This window comes from Periplaneta americana, chromosome 5 (genome assembly GCF_040183065.1).
Source record: "Periplaneta americana isolate PAMFEO1 chromosome 5, P.americana_PAMFEO1_priV1, whole genome shotgun sequence".
NCBI classification, from domain to species: Eukaryota; Metazoa; Arthropoda; class Insecta; order Blattodea; family Blattidae; genus Periplaneta; species Periplaneta americana.
Window position 1 is genome coordinate 57,344,744 of NC_091121.1, and position 18,195 is coordinate 57,362,938.

General features: G+C 35.4%; 1 protein-coding gene across 1 annotated transcript in view; it reads left to right on the forward strand.

The window, feature by feature from the left end:
* Nucleotides 1-5,571, forward strand: part of LOC138699661 (protein takeout-like) — a 39,691-nt gene extending 34,120 nt beyond the window's left edge. The window contains exons 5-6 of the mRNA XM_069825702.1: nucleotides 860-1,009; nucleotides 4,858-5,571. Of these exons, the coding sequence (XP_069681803.1) occupies nucleotides 860-1,009; nucleotides 4,858-5,018 (311 nt within the window). The 3' untranslated portion in view covers nucleotides 5,019-5,571. The remainder of the gene's footprint in view (nucleotides 1-859; nucleotides 1,010-4,857) is intronic.
* Nucleotides 5,572-18,195: the final 12,624 nt, after the last annotated feature.

Here is an 18,195-nt window from a genome sequence, read left to right on the forward strand (position 1 = left end):
TATTCAAGATGTTTTTCTTGTATTCCCATTACTGTCTTTTTATTCACTTTGTTTTCTTTGTATTCCCCTTGCATTCCCATTGCTGTCATTGTATTCAACATGTTATCCTTGTATTCCCATTGCTGTCATTGTATTCACCTTGTTTTCTTTGTATTCTCCTAGTATCCCCAATATAGTCATTTTATTCACTTTGTTTTCTTTGTATTCCCCTTGCATTCCCAATGCTGTCATTGTATTCACCTTGTTTTCTTTGTATTCTCCTATTATCCCCATTACATTCATTTCATTCTCTTTGTTTTCTTTGTTTTCCCCATGCATCTCATTGCCGTCATTGCATTCAAGATGTTTTTCTTGTATTCCCATTGCTGTCATTTTATTCACTTTGTTTTCTTTGTATTCCCCTTGCATTCCCATTGCTGTCATTGTATTCACCTTGTTTTCTTTGTATTCTTCTAGTATCCCCATTACAGTCATTTTATTCACTTTGATTTCTTTGTATTCCCCTTGCATTCCCATTGCTGTCATTTTATTCAATATGTTTTCCTTGTATTCCCATTGCTGTCATTGTATTCACCTTGTTTTCTTTGTATTCCCCTAGTATCCACATTGCTGTCATTGTATTCCGCTTCTTCTTCTTCTTTTTCTTCTTCTTCATTTTTCGCACCACTCACAAGTAGTTTCACGTAAAGATTTCCAGCATAATAAACATATGTAACTGTTGACAGGTGATCGCATCCACACATAGTTCAGCTTAAAGTTATGCAGCATAGTGAAGCCACGTATCTGTCTATTTTATGTTTAATTCTCTAAAGCAACCTTTACTTTCAAACAACTGAAACATATTTATTTTATCCAACAGTTGACACGACGATAGTACTCCCATTCAATTTCACGAAGGTGAAGATTAACGGAATAGAATACGGAACGGTGCCTACAGCGATGGTCCATCTATACCCGACGAGGGTGTACACCCATCTCGACAACCTCTTCAACGGTGACAAGCTTCTAGGTAAGGCAGACTTTCCTTTGTTGCAGTTATCGTCATCATTTGCTGATGCATTTTGGAGTCTGATGTATGACAGTTAAAACACACGTCACAGAGGGACAATTGGACGACGATTAGCAACAGTGATCCAAGCGCCAAAACTCAAATACTGAGATCATCAGTTCAGTGCTTGCAGACAGGCCTATTCTAGTTTATCAAAAATTATACAAGCAACTGCTGCAATGTTCTGCTAGCTAACGACAGTTAAACCAAGCGCCATCTCCATACTTCATGTTCCTACGAAACATCATTTCTCGATGCGGCGATATTTTCTGGCCTCCCCGTTCGCCTGATCTCACAATCTGTGACTATTTTCTGTGGGATTATCTGAAGTCAACCCTATCTCATATTTCCATTTCAGCAAACGTGATTCAAGCGTCATCTGTTTTGCAGTAGTGATCCAAATACCATCTTTGACAGTAATTGAAACTGTTTTGTAGTCTCTTGGTATGTGAATATTCTGTTAATCTCGAACCCTATATGAATCATGGAACTTGTAAGAAATGCAGCTACAGAGGAAAGAAGTAAACAGATAAACAAAATTCCAAGATACACATCGCACTATTGTCGAATTGTAACGGACAAGGAATGTAAATAAATACAATAAAATACAAAAGGACTACATTAATGTGATGAGGACGTGTAGGAAAAAAAGTCTTCTTGTTGTAACACTAATGGAGACCAGCGATTTTGTTGGATGTTCTAAAATGCAGAACCGAATTGTTAACAGTAAGGTTGACATCACAGAAAAGAAAATTAATTGGATGAAATTCGCGAAATAATGTTAAAAAACAAAGATCCATTTAAATTATACATAAAAACAGATCATAATGATGAGGACTATGTCACCGTGAATATCCACAAGAAACAGAATTCAAAATCTTTGTCCAGAGTCTCCAAATCCATTATAAATGCAAACAAATATGGATGTGATTTCGATCCATTCAATACATAGATTTATCTGTTCGTGGCACGGTTATATTATATTTTATACAGTATAATGTGTAAGAACTAGTATTCTGTTATTTCTCTTATTTTTTACCATTTACCCTTCACTAAGGCCCAGTTGTACAGTCGCAGAATAAATCTTGGAATAACTATTCGTGGAACAGCCTAACTATAGAATAAATGGACTACTGCGTTGTCTGACGTTGGTTTATTCCAAGTTTACCTATTCCATAGTTAGCAGAATTGGAAGAGAGGTTGGCAATACTTTAGATAGGGTTTAGTTTATGAAGTGTAGTAATTGTTGAAATATTTCTGAACACATTATCACTATTTTGTCTACGGAGTTTATTATAAAGAAATGAGTAAATCAAAACGAATTAGAAATCAAAACTATAATACAGAAGGTACACTTAAGCTAGTTGAGATGGTGAATGATTATCAGAACGTGCTAGAAAACTAAAAGCCTGATGCCATAGCCACTAATCAAAAGGTAAGAGCATGGGAGTCTATCGCTAGGTTATTGCTCAGACAACTGCCTACAGGAATGCAGAACAGCTTTACCAGAAGTACGATTCAATAAAGAAAAAGACAAGGAAATATGCAGCAAAAAAAGAGGCAGTATAGGCTCCAGACGGGCTTACAATGATATCGTAACAATATTATTATTGGTCAAGCATATATGATAATGCAGATTTTCTCTAATTTTTTATTTTTATTTTATTTGTATTTTTGTTTTAAAATTCTTACATAATTTAGGCCAGTGTCAGTACATCATTTCACTTTAAAATATGTTTGTGTGTACAGTATATGTTAACTTTTATGCATCATTTAAATGTTGTTACAGTAATGAGTTAAAATAGTTGTCTGGTAGCATTGCTTTGAAAGATTTCTTGTAGGCCTACATCCTCTTGACGTTCAGTAGCAATGGCCCCGTCTACTACTTGCTGTATATCGGGTCTACTGCTTGCTGTATGTCGGATACTACCAGGGGTTCCTCATCTTTCATGTCACTAGCTATATTGTGATGTACGGCACAAACCACAACGACAGATTATGCTCTATTAAGTCTCAGACGTAGAGTGTTGTCCAAAACAGTAAATCGTCTCTTCCATACATCATAGGAGCGTTCAATACTATTCCTAGTCCTGATATGCAACACGCTGTAAAGATTTTCAGCCGGTGACCTTGGCTGTAAAAACTGTGTGAAGAAGTAGTTCGTCAGCAAACATCCCGAGTCACCAAGTAACACAGCATTCCCTATTTGTCCTTGTTCAAACCTAGTCTTCAATCCAGGATTATTAAATATCACATGGATATAGTCTATTGCACCTATCACTCTGGGAAACGCAGCTATCTTATAATAATGTTGCTGTATTTTATTTATTTCAACTTCAAAGTGAGCTGCACTAATCATTCTGAATAAGATTAGGTCTCACAGGTAACTAAACGAATTAGTCTGTAAAATATTAAGCCTCTCAGGTACCTGCACGAATCAGTCCGCAATACATTTCGACTCAAAGTAAGCTGCATTTATCATTATAAATAACATTTGGTCTCACATGTAACTAAACGAATTAATATGTGCTAAACCTCATAGGTACCTGCACGAATCAGTCTGCAATACATTTCGACTCAAAGTAGGCTGCATTTATCATTATGAATAACATTTGGTCTCACAGGTAACTAAACGAATTAATCTGTAACATACTAAGCCTCACAGGTACCTGCACGAATCAGTCTGCAAACATTTCGAATCAATTCCAATGGATACCATCCCATTGTGGAATCCTGGGAAACGAGAATGCGATTGCTTTAGCAAAGAAGGCCAGCACTGCTACTTACAGACCTGTTACTAAATCTACGTATTACTCTGTGAAGAGATTTATTAAATCTACATACTTAGACTTCAACACACAAAATTTGATAACACAATCTCAAGGGAAAAAATGGAACTCTCTGCATCATAATCCACAGTTAATTCCCGATTTACCACTAAAATCGTCTGTAGCTGCATTTAGATTGGCAACAGGCCATGATTGTTTGGTCAAACACTTGCATAGAATTGGAATATATCTGTCCCCTAACTGCCCATTGTGCAACTCAAACCAAGAAATGGATTCGGAACACCTCAAAATCTGTGCTTCAGTGGCTGACCATAATAATATCTTTGAAAAATATTGGAATGCAAGAGGTCAAATTACTTTATTGTCAAACGCCTGGCATTAGAAAACAACAACAACAACAACAACAACGACAACAACAACAACATTTCGAATCAAAGTAAACTGCATTTGTCATTATGAATAACATTTGGTCCCACAGGTAACTGAACGTATTAGTCTGTAAAATATTAAGCCTCACAGGTACCTGCACGAATCAGTCTGCAAGCATTTTGACTCAAAGTAAGCTGCATTTATCATTCTGAATAACATTTGGTCTCATAGGTAACTAAACGAATTAATCTGTAACATATTAAATCTCACAGGTAAATGAAAGAATAAGTCTGCAATACATTTGGACTCAAATTTAGCTGCACTAATCATTATGAATAATATTAGGACTCACAGGTGTTTAAACGAATTAAATTGTAAAATATTAACCCTCACAGGTACCTGCACAAATCAGTTTGCAATATACTTGGATTCTGAACTAGCTCAACTAATCATTCTGCAAATACTAGGGGTCACAGATACCTACACGAATTAATCTGTATTAGGTTTCACAGTTGCTTTCATGAATGAATCTGTAACTTATTAGAACTCACAGCTATCAAAACGAATCAATCTGTAAAATACTAGATCACATACATACTTATACGAATCAACATGTCAAATTGCATACAATTAAGCTTTCGTTGTTTGCAGGGGAGGAAATGAACAAATTTCTGGATCACCACTGGAGAGAGATATTCGACGAGTTGGGGCCCAACATGGCTGCAGCATTCGCCGAAATCTTTAAAGCATTAGCCAATGGAATCGGAAAACAATTCCCGTTTGATGTATTGTTTCCAGAAACACTGCCATAATTGTTTCACGCAGTGTATTTGCGGGAAAAGTACATATATGTTCAATTTCCCTTTTAATTCTAATACAAACTATTACCATATATTCCAATTTCCAGTAAACTTCACGGAGGTAACATTTATATATTTGTGAAAATATTGCATTGTTTCTAACGATATGGCCACTAGCCGTATTTGAAGAGATGGCAAATCATAACATATTTACTTCCTCCAAATTACTCTGAAGCTTTCATTTGTCAGACTATTTTCAAGAGAAAATTAAAGGTAGTAGAGTTTAACAGGAAGCACTGTTCAGCATTAAAAGAGGATCCTTCTATGTCTTCTAAATTAAAGTTAGACGTTAATGTGAAGTAGTTCAAAGTATATTTAGATTCAGTTTTATTACTGTATTCATGTGATAAGATAGCACTTCAAACGCAGCAGAGTTTGAAGTATGGCCTATTTTAAATAACATAACTCAAACACAGTATCTATTAATCAAAGTAAAGCCCTGGCTTTCGTAGGAATAATCACACTTACAACTGAAATTCTGATCAAATACAAAATCGGAAAGAAATTGTTTATATTGTTTGACTTGCTTACTTGTTATATACCACATATCTTCTAGAGTAATAGAGAATAAGCCAAACACATTTCAATCAAGTCCAAGAACCTTTAAATATCATTACCACCACCACCACCACCACCACCACCACCATCATCATCATCATCATCATAATCATCTTCCAAAATTTGAACCTCTACAACCCGTTCCGTTCCTATCAATTAAAGTCATGTTTTCAGCGTCTTCTGGATCTTCAACATCGTCACCAAAATCGGGTTATACAAATGATTGAGCTGTGTAGAAATGAAATATAAGAACAAATTGCAATATAAAATTTCGATGTTCGAATTAACCGTAAAAGAGTGTTATATTGTGACATAAAGAAACTGTCATGAACCAGAAAACGAACCTAATGTATACGGACACGTGTAATTTAATGCAAAGAAAATATCCACTGACGCGGAAAAGAGTAGTCTCGTTAAACAAATATAACAAAATTAAAATGTTTGTAATATAACCTGAAAATAAATATACCACAATATTCCTGATATTTTTATTTAAGGAACCATCTGAAAATATACGACAAACTGCGAATGTGTTTTGCGAAATGATTAGTTTTCGTAAAAGCTTTCGGAAGTATAATTAATACAATTTTTTGCTCTCGTACATATTTCCTCTACCCTCAATTTATTTGTTTGCATATTATGTTATGGAGCTGCAGGTGGAAAGTTTAGTAATTCAATGTAAATAAAATCGTTTTGTTTAATACAACATGGAAACTTCCATTACGGTAGTTATGAACACAAAATAACTAGTTATTAAACAGGGGTGAGTTAAGATTATACATAGCGACGGGCAAATAATAGTAGGCACAACGTGACGGTTACGCGATGATGTCACACTTCAATATGAGAATAAAATTAACTTTTTAAACACAACGAATTCTTAAATATACTAAAAAAACATAAACTCGCTTTCTGAGACCATTATAAACGTTTCCCAGATCGAGTATCAGATATATAAGAACATTACATAATAGGAGCTTTAGATATTGTGTGTAGTCAAAGAAACTTGATAGTTCCAACAAAATTGGAATATATTTTACGGCCGAGACAGCAAATGCAAATAGAATATATTCTTGCTGAATATGTACTGGAGTTACTAAAGGATTTGGAGGGGTAAAATTATCAAGATCTCCTAGAACAGCTATGGGGACTATCAGAAAAGTAGGGAGGGAATGTCCCTACTCACCCCACATTCGTTCGATTGGCAGGCGAGGGGTAACGCAGTTGTTTTGCTAAGTCAAGTGCAGTGGTGGATTCGACACACCTTGCGCATCAGTTAATTTCTCCGCTCTTATTTCTTGTTTCAAAATCTTTGTAGTCTTTTGTTTATATCAATACATGTGTCATACAATAATTATTACAGCCACCTACTGTCATTAGGCAATTATATATTCTTCAATTGTATAACCATTCCTTTATGTTGTGCAAGAAAAATTCTTGAACTGCCTTGTGATCGACATAATAAATTGTTTCTTTTTTAAAAACAATAAAGTAAAAACCAAAGCTCCATTGTCATTTAACTGTACAATATATTAACCAATATAATAATCACATAATAAGTTGTTTCTCTAAAACCAATAAAGTAACTAAGCTCCATTATCATTTAACTTGGAAACATATTAAACACAATATAATAATCAACATAATCAATTATTTCTTTTTAAAAACACTAAAGTAAGTAAATAAGCTCCATTGTCATTTAACTTGAAAACATATTAAACAAAATATATGAGATATGAATGAAACGAAATAGGCTACTACTGTAGACCTATAATGTTTTTATTTATTTATTTATTTATTTATTTATTTATTTATTTATTTATTTATTTATTTATTTATTTTGTTATTGATGGCCCTCGGAGTTTCTTGTTATTGACTAAAAAGTATATATTTGGCTCTAAAGTACAATTTAACCGTAATACTGAAATTAATGCATGTCTGTGATCCTAGACCTGGAGATACTTTTGGTCATATTCATTTTGAAAATAAAAACTGCTCACAACAGTAAGTTGAGCCAAACATAAATACAATACACATTGTAAATGTGCGCAGATTATGGAATTGCTCCCCTGGTAGGTATTTAAAGAGATCGAATACATTTTTCTAAACACTTTAGTGTCGTGCTCTTTTGCATCTCTATAGTGGCTCTGATGCTTGGGTAAATACAAATGGATGATTGAACAGACACATCTCCTGTCCATTGCGGTTACTTCTGAAGATCTTTCTTGCAAAGAGAACGCATCAAGTAGGCCTAATATGCACTCAGAGTTTTAAATAAGTAAGTTCAGTTTTAGATAGGTACTTAATAAACATATCTTGTTTTGTATCTTTTCACAAATATTACGAAAATAGCTTTTAAAATTATAAATAAATACTTGTAATCTCACCAAAGTCCGCTTTATGCTTCCGATCAAAGTGGCGTTTAATATTGAAGCGTTTTATATGCGCAATTTTAAACCCACATATTAAGCAACAGACTTTCTTCTTTTTGTAAGTAACAAAAAATTCTTTCCGTCATTCTTCCTGAAACTGACGTCCCGAGATCGAAGCCATACCCGCCACTGAGTGAAGCGTATCTACGAAACACCAGGCGGAGTAGATGGTCGGTGGAGTGAGGTAAGGAGGCTTTGAGTGTAGTGGCCCTTCGGAGCCATTTTTTCCCCATGGTTGTCCTAGAATATAGTTTTTAATGTACTGTAACTGTTGGTATATTAATTTCATCTATTAAATACAACAATCTAAGAGTCATAAAGATGGTACTCCAATAAATACTGGAATTACTGCTTTAGCAAGGTCCATAACATCGTGATGAAAAGGCGTTATCACAATGAGCTGTCATAGCTGTCATGCACAGAGGAGCTCTAATTCAGAGTTCCCAGGTTCGAGTCACTTGCATTTATGGATTTTTTTAAGTTAGGTAATATTCTAAGTTCTAATATTAAAGTCGTAAGCATTGACATAGGAAACTAAGAACAAAAGTATTATTTTACAAAATAAAACATACCGGTAACCGTGGCTCAAATTAGGTAAGTTACATAATTAATTGATTGATTAATTCATTCATTCACTCCTAATTTTATGTCCAAGGGCAAACTCAGCATTTTTCAATCTTTCCTACTAGTCTCCACACATGATTAACATTTATTACTATCGCTTACCAGCTGATATCTTCTTCTGCCCCGAACGTTTCTCCGTTCACCATTCTTTCCAATCCATACTTCAGTTGGCAGTTTCTCCTCAGCCAATTACCCACCAATTCCTCTTTCTCTTCCTGATCAGTTTCAACATCAGTCTTTCTTCACACACTCTTCCCAACAAGGCTTCATTTCTTATTCTGTCTGTTCATTTCACACGCTCCATTCTTCTCCGTATCCACATTTCAAATGCTCCTATTCGCTTCTCTTCACTACGTCATAAAATCCATATTTCTGTCTCATACAATGCCACACTCTACACAAAGCATTTACACTAGTAGTCCCTTTCTTAGTTCTCTTTCCAGGGATTAGCACCAAATGCTTCTTTTTCTATTGAAAGCTTCCTTTGTCATTGCTGTCCTCCTTTTGACTTCCTGGCAGCAGTTCATGTTACCGCTCATAGTACACCGCAAGTATTTGAAGCTGTCCACTTGATGTAATGCCGCATTTTTAATTCGCATATTTACCTTCTTTATTTTTCTTCCGATAACCATCGTCTTCGTCTTATTTAGATTTATCTACATCCCATACTGGTCACAGCTGTCATTTAGCTCCAATAACATATCCCTTAATATAATGGCCCCTTCTGCTAACAATCACATATCATCAGCAAATCTTATTCACTTTATTCTTCTTCCTTACCATACCCCTCCCATGTTCTGAAAACAGATCTTCAATAAATCCTCCACGTAGATGTCGAACAAGATAGGTGTTAAAGGGCATCTTTGTCGTACTCCTCTCCCTATTTCACTTCCCTCTGACACGACCATACCATATATGAAGGGTTCAGAGCCATAGTCGGCCAAGCGCCAATGATTAAAAAAGGAGAAAGCAAGGATTGAAGTTAAGTGAATACCATAGTTTAATGAAGACTGATATATCATTTTGTTTTAATGTCTATACTTTATATTACTTGCTATATGTTTTCATTGAATTATAGTAATAACTTCATTTTAACCCCTGTTTTCTACGGATTCAGTAAATGGCGCTTGTCCCACTATGGTTCTGAACCCTTCATATGAAATTAAATCTGAAATTTCAGCCAGGGCATAGTAGGCATTCTGAATCAGTTCCTGTGATTTATCGGTGGTCACAGGGAGTGCATATTGCCAATTCTTCCAACGCGATGAGGAGAACGATTTAAATATAGAAATATATCAGGAGATGGTCCTGTCTTTAAAAAGATTTCAACAGTGTAGTTTAGTTCAAGAGTTAAAAAAAGACTGTTGTGTGTTCATGGTATTCTATACAACAAATAATGGTATACATTTAGAAACGATAAGTCAAAGAGAATGAAAAATTATACGATAAACATTTTGTTCCAGCTGCGAATGAACTCCAATCTATTATAAAACCAGAATATCATCCTCTATAATACCACAGACGGCGTTGCGAAAATTATCTGAGAGAGACGAACATTCAATTATCCCTCAATTATATCGATTAGCAGGTCACATACCCATCTTCCTCTGAAAAGACGAGTGAACCGTCCGTTAAAACTCTGATTTTGTCCCGAACGAGAGTCCGACCAAATTTTCTTGGGACGACCGTACCATTCATCAATTTATTGAACAATTAATATAGCACCATCCTTAAAGCCTTGGTTTTTCTGAACCGACGCATGCGACGTGCGAGGTGCGAGGCCCGCCTCGCAGAAATCCGGACTATACGAGAAATAGCCTAGTGAGTGGTTTCTATAACTGCGAGATGCGAGGTCACGAAGCTCAAAAACGTTAACACTGTTTTACTCTATAAATACCGTCCGTACGATTCTGATTTTACTCATCATTAGAAACACGGACAAGGTGTAATTTATTTAAATAAAATGGGCACTTTTCTTGCAAATTAAATAAAAATATTAATATGTATCGCTATTTCCTGCCAATAGACAATCTGGCAACCTTACTGCAGTGACCAAGGAACGGAATGCTGGTATTCAGACGAGTGCGTATGTGTATTCATACGTAAGCCGGCGATGCGCTGTTGCCAAACTACGTAAACTTTCAGCCTAATTCTCTAGTTGGCCATGCACTTAATTACAAAACACATAACAGGTATTTTATTTGTTTAAATGTATTCTAATGTCCCCTTCAATCTGTACAATTACATTACTTACACCTTGTATATTATCTCTAATATAACTGATGGCATATTTGACTACGAACGCCTGGTAAGAGGAAACTTGCAAAATGGGTAACAATCACATTTCATGAAGAACGAGAATATACAATCCCAAAACGTAACAGAGAACATTTGAGAATGTTGACAGATCTATTCAAGATGGAAATTGTACAAGCTTAATACGCGGGTGCTCGTGTAAAGGGGGTTAAGTCAAATTGTAAAGTATGTAAACATCTCTCCTTTGGTACTGAACAAAACCCCTTTGTCACAAAATATGGAGCACTGTAACTGCAGCATAGATGGAAGAATAACTTAACCCCTTTAACACAAGAGAAAAGTAATTGTGGACAGTTCAAATCTGTACTTATTCCAGTTTATCCAAATCATACTTAACCCCCTTTGCACGACCACCCGCTTATATATGTGACGTTTATGCTAATGATAAATGAAAATGGTTAAAAACATTGAAATTAAGAGTGAAAATATGAACAGAGAAAAGAGGAAAAGAGAAATTTCGGAGCAACATACTCAGTCAAAAATGAAATTGTAATGCAGTACCTCGATGTAATTACTTAGGGTAAACAATTTTTCATACTAAAGATTGTTACATAAATGAGATGGTAAACAAATTCATTAACTTAATAGGAACTTGACTATGAAAAGAGCAGATAAACGGCAATAATCAAGTCTATGACAATCATTGGCCCCACATTCGGTTTGGAGACAGGAACCAGAGCACTTCACAATATCAGTAACATGTAATGCACGGGAAAGAAGCAATGAAATACGAAAAGAATATCAATATACTTGGGTAGACAGAAAAAATTGAAAGCGGCACACTGAAAGCATATAATTTACTAGAAGTCTGAAGTAGGATTCCTATGTCGATAACAGGGTAAAATAGATTGAGGAAGAATGGAGGAGAGACAATAGCAGTGGCGGTTCCTCTATGGAACAGACGGAACAGGCTGTTCCCTTCCTTCCTGCCCCCTTAGCTGAGATTGTGAGATATACTTCATTCTAAAGGATAGGCCTACTTGCAGTTTTCGAAAAGCGAGAGCAGCTATCGTTAGCAGGCTTATTGCAGTGAATAGAAAACGACTCGAGCGAGCCCTTCCCGTGTACTGTGCGTGCGTGATGATGTGAGTGAGAGTCTCAGTCAACGTTTTCTCCGAAGCAGGCCGAGCGGACACGAACTTACCCGAGTGTCGCTGGAAGCTGTAGAGTAACCTCTTCCCTCGCGGAGTATTGAGAAGTGTGGAATGTACTGTTTCATCAAGCTAGGTTATTTATGTAGTGATAATTCGGAAAACACTTAAGTTCGAAAAGTTTTTCATGTGACATAATACACTTACTTACAAATGGCTTTTAAGGAATCCGAAGGTTCATCGCCGCCCTCACATAAGCCCGCCATCGGTCCCTATCCTGTGCAAGATTAATCCAGTCTCTATCATCATATCCCACCTCCCTCAAATCCATTTTAATATTATCCTCCCATCTATGTCTCGGCCTCCCCAAAGGTCTTTTTCCCTCCGGTCTCCCAACTAACACTCTATATGCATTTATGGATTCGCCCATACGTGCTACATGCCCTGCCCATCTCAAACGTCTGGATTTAATGTTCCTAATTATGTCAGGTGAAGAATACAATGCATGCAGTTCTGCGTTGTGTAACTTTCTCCATTCTCCTGTAACTTCCTGTAAGCACCTTATTCTCAAACACCCTTAACTTATGTTCCTCTCTCAGAGTGAGAGTCCAAGTTTCACAACCATATAGAACAACCGGTAATATAACTGTCTTATAAATTCTAACTTTCAGGTTTTTTGACAGCAGACTAGAATCTAGTCTGATGATAAAAGCTTCTCAACCGAATAATAACACACATTTCCTATATTTATTCTGCGTTTAATTTCCTCCCGAGTGTCATTTATATTTGTTACTGTTGCTCCAAGATATTTAAATTTTTCCACCCCTTCGAAGGATAAATCTCCAATTTTTATATTTCCATTTCGTACAATATTTTGGTCACGAGACATAATCATATACTTTGTCTTTTCGGGATTTACTTCCAAACCGATCGCTGTACTTGCTTCCAGTAAAATTCCCGTGTTTTCCCTAATCGTTTGTGGATTTTCTCCTAACATATTCACGTCATCCGCATAGACAAGAAGCTGATGTAACCCGTTCAATTCCAAACCCTGCCTGTTATCCTGAACTTTCCTAATGGCATATTCTAAAGCGAAGTTAAAAAGTAAAGGTGATAGTGCATCTCCCTGCTTTAGCCCGCAGTGAATTGGAAAAGCATCAGATAGAAACTGACCTATACGGACTCTGCTGTATGTTTCACTGAGACACATTTTAATTAATCGAACTAGTTTCTTGGGAATACCAAATTCAATAAGAATATCATATAATACTTCCCTCTTAACCGAGTCATTAGCCTTTTTGAAACCTATGAATAACTGATGTACTGTACCCTTATACTCCCATTTTTTCTCCATTATCTGTCGAATACAAAAAATCTGATAAATAGTCGATCTATAGTGTGTGAAATTATACAATAGTTCTTAAAAATCTGTACGATTGACGCATTCACGGCCTGAGTTAAATATGACGAAATAGTGGCACTGGAACAGGTGACTCCTGCCTGTTCCAACTTCTACGAGGCCAAGCGCGAGCGCCCTGATGCGAACCAAGACAGCGATCGTTGTATCGATCAGCTGAAGTCGAGACGTTTAGTTCGATCAATTTTGCTGAGAAAAGCGCGGTTATTTTGAATGGCAAACCTACTCCTCTCCTTACAGAACTTAAAACTAAAATAAAATCTTATAAACGACATTTGCAAAGCAGCTACTATAATTCTGTGAAATAGTTAACTGGGTGCTCGTCAAGCGGTAAATTGATTTGCAGGTGAAGCTAGATTACGAAGACTAAAGGATGTGAAAGAATCTGCTTGTCGAGTTCCAGACACTGGGAATGTCATAAGAATTGCGGAAAAAATAGGATAAAAAAATAAAACCATTAAATGAAGGGGAGTTTATAAAAGAATGTATAATTTCGGCGACTAAAGAAATTTGCACTAATTTAATAAATACTTTTCAGTCATTAGGAAAAGTCACCAAGAGAAATGTGAAGTACAAACGGCACGAAATCTACAATGTTCAGCGTTCATATTGAGATAGCTGCGTTAAATTTCGTTTGACTGTCATATTTATTGTGAATAACCAATAAGTGAACAAGTAGTGTTTTCACATGCTGTTCACTTATTGAGTGATTCGCAATAAATATGACAGTAAAATGAACGCTCTTTGTATAAACATTCATTTATTTGTATTGACATGTCGGTCCAATAATGTTCTCTAAATTCTTATTTTTTTATTTTAGTAGGTTATTTTACGACGCTTTATCAACAGTTTAGGTTATTTAGAGTCTGAATGAGATGAAGGTGATAATGCCGGTGAAATGAGTCCGGGGTCGAGCACCGAAAGTTCCCCAGCATTTGTTGAGGGAAAACCCCCGAAAAAACCCGAACCAGGTAACTTGTCCCGATCGGGAATCGAACCCGGGCCACCTGATTTCGCGGCCAGACGCGCTAACCGTTACTCCACAAGTGTGGACTCTAAATTCTTTGAAAGTAGATATTAGACAAGGAGCCGTGGAGAAAAAAAAAAACATCTTTACAGTAGAGATGAGAACCAGGGAAATTTTGACCTCATGTCCTCAGCCAATCTATTAAATGCCTGTCACATGCAGCGTTTTCGGGTATAATACTTTCTTCGACTTCTCCGTTCACTGGTGGCAATAAAAGATAATAAATACAGAATATTCAATTTCTCTGCTTTCTGGGTTTTTTTTGTAAGTAGTGGGTTATTTTACGACGCTGTATCAAAATCTAATATTATTTTGGGTATGAATGAAATGAAGATGATAATGCCGGTCAAATGAGTCAGTCAGCCAGTGATTCAACGAATTTCTTTTTCTCTTCCTGTCCAGTTTCAACATCATTCTTTCTTCACCACCTTTTCTAGCAGAGCTCAATTTCTTATTCTATATGTCCATTTCACACGCTCCATTCTTTTCCATATACACATTTCAAATGCTCTTACTAACTTCTCTTCATTTTGTCGTAATGCCCATGTTTCTGTCCCATACAATGCCACAATCCACAGAAAGCACTTCATTACCCTCTTCCTTAGTTACTGCGTATAGTATAGTACACATTTCGTGAAGGGTATTTTTCCCAATTTATTAAACGTCAAACTACAAAATTCAGAAGACAGACAAGTTGTAGTTAATTTCGGTCATGTATGCTTATAGTACACTCTAAGTATTTGAAGCTGTCTACTTGCTCTTCTGCCTCATTTAGAATTCGCACGTTTATCTTCTTTAATTTTCTTCCGACAGCCATGGTCTTCGTCGTGTTTGCATTTTATCTTCATTCTATACTGCACACAGATGGCAATTAGTTCCAGTAGCATATCGCTTAGTATCGTCTCCTCTTCTGTTAACAACGTCATATAAGCAAATCTTATGCACTTTATTCTTCTTCCTCAAACTATCATAGAATTAAGTAAGATGGAAACATCTTTTCTTTTAGTTTCGTCAGTTAATATTATCGCTTCTATTACGTTTTGAATTAGCTTTTTTTCACACTAACGTTTCTTCCATTGTGATTTCAAAGAATGCTAAAATTCAGTTGGATAAAACACAGTCTGCTCACTATCGACAACTGTAACGAGAATCTCATAACATGGCTCTGGACCAAGAGCGCTATTATAGTCATCTTGTCCTGGACTTTTTAATAGCTACTTACTGCATGAATTTTCTAGATTTTGCCTTTCATAATGTATCAACAACGCCATTTCATTTTGTGTTATTCTTTAACTTTGTGTTATTTTTTCCACGTCCCGAGTTGAGTTTCAATATAACAGAAATAAACAACAAATGACTGTAGAAGTGGCTATTTTATTTACTATACATGAATGTTTGATCTATTAATTTTAATTGTTTATTTATTTAAATAATTTAACGTCCACTTTTTAAATTTTAATGTAATCTACGTTTTTGTCCTGGTTATGACGGCTCAATGTGCATTCTTCAGTAAATAAGGTCAAGGCGTGCAGATTTGTATAGAGAACATAGATGCATACATACATGCATACATACATACATTTCATACATACATACATACATACATACATTACATACATACATACATTACATACATACATACATTACATACATACATAACATACATTACATACATACTTACATACATACATTACATACATTACATACATGCATGCATGCATGCATGCATACATACATACATACATACATACACACATACATACATACATACACACATACATACACACATACATACATACATACACACATACATACATACATAGTACATACATATCCACATTCATTTTTTTTTACTCGTATATTAATAGCTTAAAGCACCCAGCATTGTGCGAGTTTTCCATTCTGCTTCTATACTTTCGGGGATCTCGACAACTCAACTTTAGAAAACCAAAACGAATTGTCTTTCCTGATCTTTTCGAGTCCCTAACAATGAATCTTTACATTCCGTCACTTCAGGAATTATTGACCTTCTTAGCCATAATGCCTGCCAGGGTTAACTGAATGTAAAGCAGCTGAAGATAAGGCAGAGAAAACAAAGCATTTCATCACGTGTGTTACGCTCAACTCTTTTTCTTTTTAATTAGCATTATCTTGAAGTTTAGCAAAACAGAAGCATACCCCTCGATCCCAATACGCCCACTTAGAGTAGACACAATGCTCTACATTGATTTGACACTGTGCTGACATGCATTTCATTTAATTTCTTGTGCATGTATACTTTCATTTGACCTACAAAGAGAACTATGATAGATAGGGAATTCCACCGTTCCCAGTCTAATCCCTTTGGGTGAGCTAAATTGTACCTCTTTATCGGTCGTACCAAAGAATCAATAAACAAAAATATATAATATATACTGAAGAATTTTTCACTCCTTGATCACTATACGCCCACTTATATCATAGCCGGTTCTTTAAATAAGATTTGAAAAATGACATCTTACAAATATCGAACATTAATATCATTTTTTATTTTATGTATAGAATACAGATACAGTATAATCTCGCAATAAATATTTTTGGACTCAAAGAATAATATTTATACTCATACATACTACATTGATAACATGATTATATAGATATAATTTCGCAATAACAGTATTTTGAGAGACATACCTTTTAGAATTAATACACTGTTATTTTTAGTGGGATTACGTACGTACAACACATACTGCATTAGCAACATGGCAAAAGTATCACTCAATTGCATTTTTATAGTCTATACGTGCAATTCTTTGTTTTTCCCTTTTTCCCTTGTATTACACAAATATATATATATATATATATATATATATATATATATATATATATATATATAGGTATGCCCACTCGAGAGCAAGCTACATACTTGACAATGTAAAAAACACGGAGCTTATGAGTTAAAGTCTTCAACTTTGAGCGACAGTCCCTGAGCTTTATTTTGATATGGTCAATACGAATACTAGTCGCACTGGAAATTGCAGTTGCTTAAAATCTAATTCTTATTATAGGAATATGTGAGATAACATCTTATATCGTTTTACCACTTAATATTGCCGCTTCTATTACGTTTTGCATGAGTTTTTCACGTCAACTCTTATTTCATTACACAATATGGATAGGTACGTATTTCGAAATAGTAAATTATTGCTGATTCAGTATTAAGTATTAAATGATGTGCTGGCATTTCTTGTGCTTTCAAAGTATGCAAGAATTCAGTTTGATAAAACACAGCCTGCTCATTATCTACAACTGTATCTAGAAACTTACACTATGGTTCTGAACTGAATAGTAGCTTCTTACTGCATGAATTTCCCAGATTTTATCTATTATAATATATCAACAATATTATTTAAGTTTGTGTTATTTTTTCCACGGTCCCATGAGTCGGGTTTCAATATAACAGAAATAAACAACAAATGAATCTATACGAAGCTATTTTAATATTGTACATGCATTATCGATCCTATTAATTTAATTTTTTTATTTATTTACATAAAGTAACGTCCATTTGCGCAATTTTAATGCAGCCAATATGTTTTTCTCCTTGTTTTGGACGCTAAATGTGCAAACTTGACAAATATCGGTCAAAGGTGTAGATTTGTATAGAGTACATACATAGGCTATA